Here is a 10,350-nt window from a genome sequence, read left to right as displayed (position 1 = left end):
TCTGCACATTTTAACACACCAAATGTTAATCTGTAGTTATTTATAGGGAACTATGCACAGCCTTAAAAAAAAAACAAAAAAACACAAGAAGTTGGAAGCTTTCCTTTGACATAATACGGAAGAAACAGATGGAAGAGTTTGGGGGTTTGTTTTTTTTTTTCCAAGGGCAGCATTATGCTAAAACTGCAGAACAGGCTCTCCCGAGAATTTAGATAATAGCGGCAAGAAAAGAAGTGATGCATGAAGTTATATGATGCTTCTGGAAGCTACAAGCAGGGCCCATCATTATTAACATTTGCATTCCATGCTTCCTCCGAGGAGCTCAAGGTGACCCATTAAGGGGTTGGCCCATTTCCCCTCTCACAGCAAACCCACAGAGACAGGTTAAGCAGAGAAATGGTGACTGGATCAAAGTTACTCCACAAGCTTCATATTGAAAGCGGATTTGGACCCAGATCTCCCTGATCCACGAGCCACTACCCACACTGCTTCTCTAGGAACGAGATCATAATTATTCCTCTCTTTCTCATTTATGAACACAAGACTGAAAGTGATTTGCCCAAGGCATCAATTGAAATAATAACTGAGCAGAGAGACTTGAACTTTGCGTTCCATGATTTACATCCAACACATCTTTGGACTGGAACATGCCAGCTTTCAAATCAATTTTGCTTCCCCGTCCCCACCAGGTTGTAAAAAGTTCTGTGGACTGGACCAAGAGGGAGAGAAAAGCAAATGGGTAATGGCAACGGCAGTGAGGAAGAGGTGGGTGAACTAAGAGAAGGGGCCTCACTGAGAACATTTTGCCACCTCTGTTCCAGGCAATTAATTGATCATTATTCCACAGAGGGCTCTGACAATTACTATTCTACAACCTTTCCTTCCTCTCTGCTTCCAGAGATTGGGGGTGGGGGGCAGGGGAAAGGAAAAGTTCCATTATTCAAGTGCAAGGCCTCATGATAGCAGCATTACTTTTTGGGATACAACCCATTATATAGTCCCACGTTAGTAATTGTTGAACTGAAATACAATTAAAAAGAAGTATATTAATAGTAAAATTGGGGGGGCTCCCAAGAGCGTGGGGCCCTAAGCTATAGCTTGTTTAGCTTATACGTAAATACGGCACTGAAGCCTGCTTTCAGAGCAATCCGAAAATGAGAATCCATCAACACTTCAACATTTTTGCAAAATGGTTGTTATTAATCCAAGAAAAATGACCACATTCAAAATAAATGTTTTTGGTTGGTTCGTTATTATTATTATTTTACAAAATTACACTGAACTGGTCAAAAACTGACCCAAAGTCATATAAATATATCCTTCAAGTGTTCTAGTATCCGTTCCTTGGAAGTGAAAGGCAGGTAGCTAAAAATGCCGTAAAAACAAACATTCAATCAGGACAGCCAAGAAAGTTTACTATCATGCTCATATAAAATAGAATACATGTTTGCGCTATTATGGCTGACCTTCATCTTGACTATTGCATAGACAGCCCCCTTCAGGAGGGTTTGAGGTGGGAGGGGTTCATTGTTAAATAAAATCCAGGAGCAGGCAGATTTTTGCATATACCATTGGTATGGAGCCTCGTTTTCTGTTTATGTAGGTTCTAGTTAGAAGGCAGGCTTGCTCATATATTCTTCCATTGTCTGCAACAAAGAACAATTAAGCTATTAACTCAGTTATTAAAACTACGCATAGACGATAATGTGACAGCAAGGAAATTGGTTCAGTACCAAGAGGTGCTTTGTAAATGATGAACATCTAGAGCACTGCAGCTAATTTGCGAAGCTAATTGGAGATCATTAACAGAATTTGTATGAATACTTGCATAAGTAGACTAATTCCCCTCTCCAGCTTAGTTTTCTAGCCAGGTGGGCTGTCCATCAAGCCAAGGGTTCAAAAATCACAGGGAGGTATATTTGGCCCAGTTAAGTGTTGCTCGCTCCGTTTACAATAGTCTAACCTAGTTCCATTTTTTTCCAGCTGCTTGTACTAAATTCCTAAGTCATTTTTTCCTATATAATAAAAAACATCCAAAACTCCATGCATGTGTGAGATATCTATCAATCTATATGGGAGGAGATATATATAAATAAATGCTAAAACCCTAAAGCAGGGGTCCCCAAACTAAGGCCCGCAGGCCGGATAAGGTCCGAGGGACCCATTTATCCGGCCCCGCGGCAACCAACGCCGCCTGCTGCCGACGCCCGCTCTTAGTGGCGCGGTGCTACGCGGCTTCCCACTTCCAGGTCAGAGGAGCACTGGAAATAGCTTGTGCGCATGCACAAGCATTATTTGTGCATGCGCAAGCATTATTTCCAGTGCACATCTGGGTCAGAGGAGGCCCGTGTGCACAAGCTATTTCCGGTCTTCTGTGACCCGGAAGTGTGCCGGAAGTGGCATGTGCGCACGGGTATGGGCACGCACTCCCCCGCCCTCCGCGTGATCGGCACTGGAGACACCAGCCCAAGGTGCGGTAAGTTTGCTGACCCCTGCCCTAAAGTGTGTCTGAGACCCATTTTACTGTCTTATGTGCTACATTTACATTGATTCCCACCACAGAGGGCTGAATCACACAGAAGATATTTCCCCCATGAGGCATCCTGACTTTCTTTGGATACATGCCCTCAGGGATAAATGTGACACACTATTCACAGAGTCATAGATACGGTTCCCACCAGCTCCTGGTATCATGTTGGCTGAGGGTTCAAAGATATCCCAGTCCAAGAGACGGGCATTTTGCCCAGCCAAAATGATCAAACAGATGCAGCAAACAGGCTAAGGAAAGCTTACACAATTTGGGACTTTTGTATAAAAGTATCCATTGTTTTTTCCCTCCCTGTCTCATAACACCAGAACTCATGGAGGGCCAATGAATATGACAGCCGGCAGAAAGTACAGTCAAACCTTGGTTGTCGAACGTAATCCGTTCCCGAAACTTCTGAAACATTTGACAACCGAGGATCAAAGGGCAGTCGGCAAAGTCAATAGAGAAAAAAGAAGAAAACTCCCCGGAAGCCATTCAGCTTCCAAAAATCATTCGAAAACCGGAACAGTTATTTCTGGGTTTTCGGCGTTCAGGAGCTGAAACATACGGTAACAGAGGCCTTCAGGAACCGAGGTGTGACTGTACTTCTTCACCCAGATCATACCTATGCTATGGAATTTGCTCCCAACTAGAAGAAGTGATGAAGGACACGGGTGTCGCTGTGGGTTAAACCACAGAGCCTAGGACTTGCCGATCAGAAGGTTGGCGGTTCAAATCCCTGCCACGGGGTGAGCTCCCGTTGCTCGGTCCCTACTCCTGCCAACCTAGCCGTTTGAAAGCACATCAAGTAGATGCAGTAGATACTATTTATCTATGCAAGTAGATAAATAGGTACCACTCCGGAAGGTAAACGGCGTTTCCATGCGCTGCTCTGGTTTGCCAGAAGTGGCTTAGTCATGCTGGCCACATGACCCAGAAGCTGTACGCTGGCTCCCTCAGCCAATAAAGCGAGATGAGTGCCACAACCCAGAGTCGGTCACGACTGGACCTAATGGTCAGGAGGAAGTGATGACCTTTAGAGGAAGTGATGACCACCAACTTGGATGGCTTTTTTTAGAAGGATTAGACAAACTCATGGTGGATAAGGGCTATCAGTGGCTACAAAGGTAGCTGGATATGCTCTACTGCTGCCAGAGGACGTATGCTTCTGAATACCAGTTACTGAAAACCACAGAAGGGGTGAGTGTTGTGGCACTCAGGTTTCGCTGGCAGGCCTTACACAGGCATCTGGTAGGCCACTGTGCGAACAGGATACTGGACTAGATGGCCCACTGGCCTGATCCCGCAGGTGGTTCTTACGCTTTTATGTCCCAGGATCACACATTTAGATCCCTTTTTACTTCCATCCACACAAAATGCATTGCCTGGGAAGGCTAGCCACTCTGATGGGCAGGAACTTTAGTGTATGAACAGGTCCTTAGGAATTTGTAATATGTTTTGGATTGTGCTCTCTCTGTTTGCACAGCCAGCAGTTGCAATTACCACAGCTAGCTTATTCCAGTGATATTCACTCTAGGGCACGTAAGTGAAGCATTGAATACTGCTGGCTTATTGTCCATAACCAGCTTGAGCAAAGGTGCCAAAAACATCTCCCTTAGCATTTATTTATTCATGGCACTTTCAGTTCATGTCCGCCATATCTGACGGTTTAAAGAGGGAGCAACATTCCCACAAGGCTTTTGAATAACAGGCCCTACTCCAGGCATAGGCAAACCCGGCCCTCCAGATGTTTTGGGACTACAACTCCCATCATCCCTAGCTAACAGGACCAGTGGTCAGGGATGGTGGGAATTGCAGTCCCAAAACATCTGGAGGGCCGAGTTTGCCTATGCCTCCCCTATTCTATTTCAAAGGGGGATTTACCGCAAGGTCTGTTTTTGGCCCAAAACTGGGGTTGCCGCAGCCAGCTCTGCTGGTTTTGAAGCTAGCAGGCAGACCATTTATGCTTCCACTTTGCTGCGCAAAATAAATCAATAAAAATAGCCAAGCACTTTTTAGACACTAAAAGGGCTGAAATGAACATTCCATCAAGGATTCAGCAAACGATGTGAGTAACTGAGGGTCACTTTTTCTATAAGAAAAACAACCAACACAAAGAGCTTCTGAATAGTTCGAGCCAGGGTTTATAGAATGCCAAATGCGGGTGGGAAATCACACAGCAACAGTCATCTATTTGCCCACCAGTCTGCTATTTATAATTTGCAAGAGTTAAGCTGCTACTTACACCAGAAAACCAAAGGACATTTACTTAGGAATAAGTCCACTGAACTCCATGAGATTTCTCAGTGAACATGGATAAAATAGGCTGTAAAACACGCACCTCCTAATGCTCTTTGACTTTAGACTTAGACAGCAAATAAAATCATGCACATTATTGGAAGATTTGTGTCATTTGTACCTGCACCGGGGGGAGGGGAGGGAAATTAAGTTTATGCTGTATGAATGAATATTTACAGTGAAGATTGTTTAAATCGGTTTTCACCAACCTAGTTTCTTCCAGGTGTTAGACTACATTGTGCATCATCCTTAACCATTGGTCACACTGTCTGGGGCAGATGGGAGTGGGGGAGTCCAACAACATCTGGAGGAACCAGGTTAGGAAAGGCTGCTTTAAGGATATTTTATTTTAATGGGGGGTTTTTTTGTTTGTATCTTTGTACATTTTTGTGGTCTGCCTTATTCCATTCACCTGGCATTTGTAGACTTCATTTGGTTGTGACCTACAGCCCAAGCAATAAAACTTGAGCCAAACTAGGCATCAAGAGTAAAAATAAAATGACAAGAGAGTAGAGAGACCTGGATTTAGCTTCTCTCATACCTCTCTTACCTCTTCTTACCTCTTGTAACATATCAGCATCTTCTATAGCTTTTACTGCAGATTTTTTGGAAGTCTCTTGAATTTCCCCTCCCATCAGAAACTCATCAAGAATAAAGTACGCCTTTTCAAAATTGAAAATAATATCCAGTTCACACACCTGGTAAGGATTACAGAGAGAAATATTCAGGCACACTTATTATGGCATTGAGTGTGGTTATATGCACAGCCTCATCAAAAACCTGTTCTGTGTGTGCACCCTGGTGGCAGGCAGAGAACAATGGAAACACAGGACTGAAAGCATTAAGGAGGTTTCAACATGATAATATTTCAAAGGTGAGGAAGCATGCCATGATCATTTTACTTCCTTAACCACCAAGTTATCTTTTCAGTTGCACACACGTGCACCAAGTTACCTCTGACCTTTCACTCAGGGCTTGCATTTTCCTTCAATCAGTTTTGTCCTATAGGTATAGGGTTAAATCAGGGTTTCCCAAACTTGGGTCCTGCAGCTGTTGTTGGACTACAACTCCCATCATCCCTAGCTGGCAGGACCAGTGGTCAGGGACGATGGGAACTGTAATCCAAAACAGCTGAAGACCCAAGTTTGGGAAACCCTGGGTTAGACCAAAACAACGCCATACCTATATATCAAACTGACTTCATCATACCTCAGGCATTCCCCTTTCTCCACACCATGCACACCATGCAGAACAGCAATGGTAACCAGAAGGCTGGCGTTTGGAGCCCAGCCATGGCTGGCTGTGGGCAGGATTCTTGCATTGCTGGGGGTTTGACTAGATCACCCTTAGGATCCCTTCCGTCTCTGCCATACTATGAGGCAGGGTTAGGGTTAGGGTTAGAGTTAGGGTTAGGGTTAGGGTTAGGGTTAGGGTTAGGGTTAGAGTTAGAGTTAGAGTTAGAGTTAGAGTTAGAGTTAGGGTTAAAGGTAAAGGTAAAGGTAAAGGTACCCCTGCCCGTACGGGCCAGTCTTGACAGACTCTGGGGTTTGTGCGCCCATCTCACATCTATAGGCCGGGGGCCAGCGCTGTCCGGAGACACTTCCGGGTCACGTGGCCAGCGTGACAAAGCTGCATCTGGCGAGCCAGAGCCGCACACGGAACGCCGTTTACCTTCCCGCTGGTAAGCGGTACCTATTTATCTACTTGCACCCGGAGGTGCTTTCGAACTGCTAGGTTGGCAGGCGCTGGGACCGAGCAGCGGGAGCGCACCCCGCCGCGGGGATTCGAACCGCCGACCTTTCGATCGGCAAGCCCTAGGCGCTGAGGCTTTTACCCACAGCGCCACCCGCGTCCCTAGAGTTAGGGTTAGGGAACCCTAATCAGGCACCTCAGGCATTGCAATGTTCCAGAAATGCCTGGTGCATTTATTCAGTTAGATTTCCCAGAACGGTTGACCCCCTGATGGCCCAAACTGATTTTTAAACTCCTCTGCCACTCACTAAGTGACTTCTATCCCACATCCCCTCCATGGTACTTAAAGTGGCATACAGTGGTACCTTGGTTGTCGAACTTAATCCGTTCCGGGAGTCCCTTCGACTCCCGGAACCATTCAAAAACCAAGGCGCGGCTTCCAATTGGCTGCAGGAGGCTTCCTGCACTCAATCAAAAGCCGCAGAAGCCACGTCAGATGTTCAGCTTCTGAAAAACGTTCGCAAACTGGAAGACTCACTTCCGGTGTTGTGGCACTCGGGAGCCGATTTGTTCGGGAGCCAAGCTGTTCAACAACCAAGGTACCACTGTACATGGTTTGCCCTCGCTTTCCAACTCATATACCTGTGGGCTGAGAGACAGTGTCTGGCTCAAAATCACCTCATGAGCTGAGTTGGGGTTTGAATCCTAGTTTCCCAGGTCCTGGTATTGCATTTTAACCACTACACCACAGAGGCTCTTTAAGTACTGGGTGAGGAGAAGCTATTGCAGGGGAAGACAGCCAAATTATTGTAGAGGGGCATGGACAATACCATGCAAAAGCAGTTGTGGGGTGTCATAGTCCTCATGTACTAAACATAGTGCGCTCTGTGCACAAAAGCCAGAATTAATTTTTACTCCAAAACTCACTGTTGTGCATGTGTACCTGATTGTTTTTTTAAGAGTCATATGTATTAGCGCTCACCATTTTTTCTGTAACACATTTGTCTTTCTTGCCGATTTCCAAGTTGTTTTAGCATTTCCGCTAATCATGTCTTCCTTCCAATTAAAAACAGCTTCACCCAGCCCCAGATGTCTCAACGTGAACTTTGCTCAGTTGTCCATTTATCTCCATTTATGCTCCCCACTGTTTTTGCTCTCTTCTCCTGCTCTGACTTTTATAAAGGCTTAGCCTTATTTGTATGTGGAGGACCAGAGAGGAAAATAATCAGCCTACAGACAGGCAATGGGGGGGGGGGGCAAACAGCCCTGGAGGTGGCTTTGCAGTACCAGAAAGCTGGAGTGGGATGTTTCTCAGCTGTTGGTGGATTTTATTGCTGCAAAAGAAGTGGTCTGTGGAATGAAAGACCTTCCTAATTAACAGGAGCCTCTCACTATTTATGCATTAAATTATTGTGTGGATTTCTCTCCCACCTTTCTCAATGAAACGAAAAAGTGAGTTCTAATATAAAGGCACAATGAAATTGTAGAACTCTGTGAAAGCTACAAGGCAGCCCTACATTAAAAGCCCTGCAGTAGTCAATGCTCTAGAGATTACCAGAGCACAGAATAACTATGGCCAGGTTGTCTCTGTCCAAGAAAAACAGCAGGTTGAGACTCACTGGGCTTCCTATGCTTCAAACTTGATCTTTTAGAGAAGGCAAAGAGGACCTGTGGCCCTCCAGAGGTTGTGGTGGTTGTTTTCATAGCAAAGTTTTTCCCCAAATAACTCTTTTCAGTTGAAACAGAATATCTTTACAGAAAATGGCCCAAACCTGTTATCCTAAAAACAAAACATAAACAAACCTTGCAGGGAATCTCAAGTCAGCTCTGTGGACAGAAGAAACAACAAACAACATTCGACAGATATCTGACAAGGAAAACAAGCGGAGGCAGGTGTTTCTGGGGGAAACCTAGTAAACTTACATTGCCAAAATATCTGTCCAATAGCTCTACATAACGATGGACAACTTCTAGGGTCAAGAGTTCGTTATCCTGCTCTTCAACTGCACAGCAGAAATATAAACTAGCGTACCTGAAATTTAAAAATATGAAAATATATTGAGACCTATTCACGCTCTTTACACGGTCAGTTACCCTGAAATATTTTTTTCCCCGGTTGCTTTTTCACATAATGAGTCAATTTATCTCAAAAGCAAGGAGAATAGCCCTTAATTAATTAGGCCTTTCATATAAATCCATCTGACTTCCTTGCCAGCACTAATGAAAATGACAGGATGAACATCATTTCAGATATGCAAACGTGGGCAGTTTTTGGTGCAATAATCAGAAGTAATGATAATGGAATCACATAAATCTCTCACAGCTCTGCATCCGATGCTATTATAATTGTGTTCCTTTTCGTTATGCTTTCATACAGGGCAGGTATTATATCTTCTCCTTTTCTCAAAGGCACAGATGGAAGGGAGTAATGGTCACTGTGCATAAAGTTGCTGGGGTGCAACTTGCCCACACAGCCTCATGACTGTTCTCACCAGTGCTTTCTTTTCCTGGGGGGGGGATGCAGGGGTCCGCAAACCCCTAAACATTTTGTGAATCAAAGTTTGGCCTCATTGAGGGGCAGTTTTTCAATATGAGTAGGGAAATGAGAGTACCCCTAAACTTTTTTTTTTTGGGGGGGGGGAGCTCTGGTCCTCACACATCTTTTCTGTGACCTTAAGGTTGGATACAGACAACAGCAGTTGAAAGAACTGAAGGCTGTGTCACAGGAAAACATTTCCCCCTTTTTAAAAGCACTGACATATATATTTTCTATCCTGTTACAGGAGGGAAGGGGAACATTTTTCAATCCAAGGGCCACATTGCCTCATGGTGGGTGGGCCTTCTGAGGGCCACATGTCAGTGGTGGGTGTGGCAAAAGTAGGAAAGGCCGGACAACACCACTCTCTGTTTTCCATTCTGCAAGCAAGAGTGATCACAGTTCAAGGACACATTCCAGCCAGGCAGAATAGCTAGAGGAAGGTGCCCAGCAGGGTCAGTGAGGGATGCAGCCTGGGCCAAGTCCTGACGGTAGGGCAGAGAGGCTAGAGGGCTGATTTGGCCCTGGGGTGTGTTGCCCACCCTGCTACATTACACAATAGGGACACAAAACTTGTATACGTTTTTGTAGTGCTTCATACTGAGGACCAAACTCCAAATTATATTAAATATGTCCTTTTCCTTGTGGGTCTGGCTTTCCCTTTCAAAATAGCACATGGATGAGGGGTGTTCATGGATCAAGTGCGTTTAACTTGTCTTTTTCTGCACAACCACCCTGACAAATTCCACCACGGCCATCAGACTGCTGGAGAATAAACACCAGAGAATAAACAGCAGTTTCATCCCACCCCCAACCCCCGAATTAGAAAGGAAAACACAAGCAACACAGGGCAAAAACTGTGTTTACCAAAAACCTGTTAATTTGGCCCTAACATATGAAGGGGATTGATCTGTTGTATAGCCACAAGCAACAATGGTCTTATCATATCGCCTTCAAGGTTTCGCCAAGCTATGATCTTCCAAACGTTCTTTCACACACAATTTTCAGAAAGGCAGCTTCAGAAAGTTTGAACATTTCTGTACTTTCCTTTAAAACTGGGACAGCCTCCAGCATTCAGAAATACCCAGTGGAACAATACAGAGGAAGATCAATGCACTGGCATCCTATGAAAATCATTGCGAGTCCAGCACTTAATGGCAACTCTTGATGCCCATTCATTTAAAAGGCACTTCAGTAGATTTTATTATCTCAGGGAGATGCTCTCCATGTTCATTCCTCATCTCAAATGCTGGCTCCAATTAAGTGATGTAAAGCAGGAGTAGGGGACCCGAAGCCC

The 10,350-nt window shown here is 44.8% G+C and overlaps 1 protein-coding gene across 2 annotated transcripts in view; it reads right to left on the bottom strand.

Annotated features, from left to right (window-relative positions):
- Positions 1 to 1,233: 1,233 nt before the first annotated feature.
- AP1S3 (adaptor related protein complex 1 subunit sigma 3) overlaps positions 1,234 to 10,350 on the bottom strand; it is a 30,332-nt gene continuing 21,215 nt past the window's right edge. For both annotated transcript variants that reach the window (XM_082221972.1, XM_082221973.1), the window contains exons 3-5: positions 8,441 to 8,549; positions 5,386 to 5,523; positions 1,234 to 1,646 (exon numbers count right to left, since the gene is read on the bottom strand). In XM_082221972.1, coding sequence (XP_082078098.1) covers positions 1,611 to 1,646; positions 5,386 to 5,523; positions 8,441 to 8,549 — 283 coding nt within the window. In that variant the 3' untranslated portion in view covers positions 1,234 to 1,610. The remainder of the gene's footprint in view (positions 1,647 to 5,385; positions 5,524 to 8,440; positions 8,550 to 10,350) is intronic.

This window comes from Podarcis vaucheri (assembly GCF_965113315.1).
Source record: "Podarcis vaucheri genome assembly, chromosome: 5".
Classification (NCBI taxonomy): domain Eukaryota; kingdom Metazoa; phylum Chordata; class Lepidosauria; order Squamata; family Lacertidae; genus Podarcis; species Podarcis vaucheri.
The sequence above is the reverse complement of the archived record's forward strand: the minus strand, read 5'-3'. Positions and strand labels throughout refer to the sequence as shown.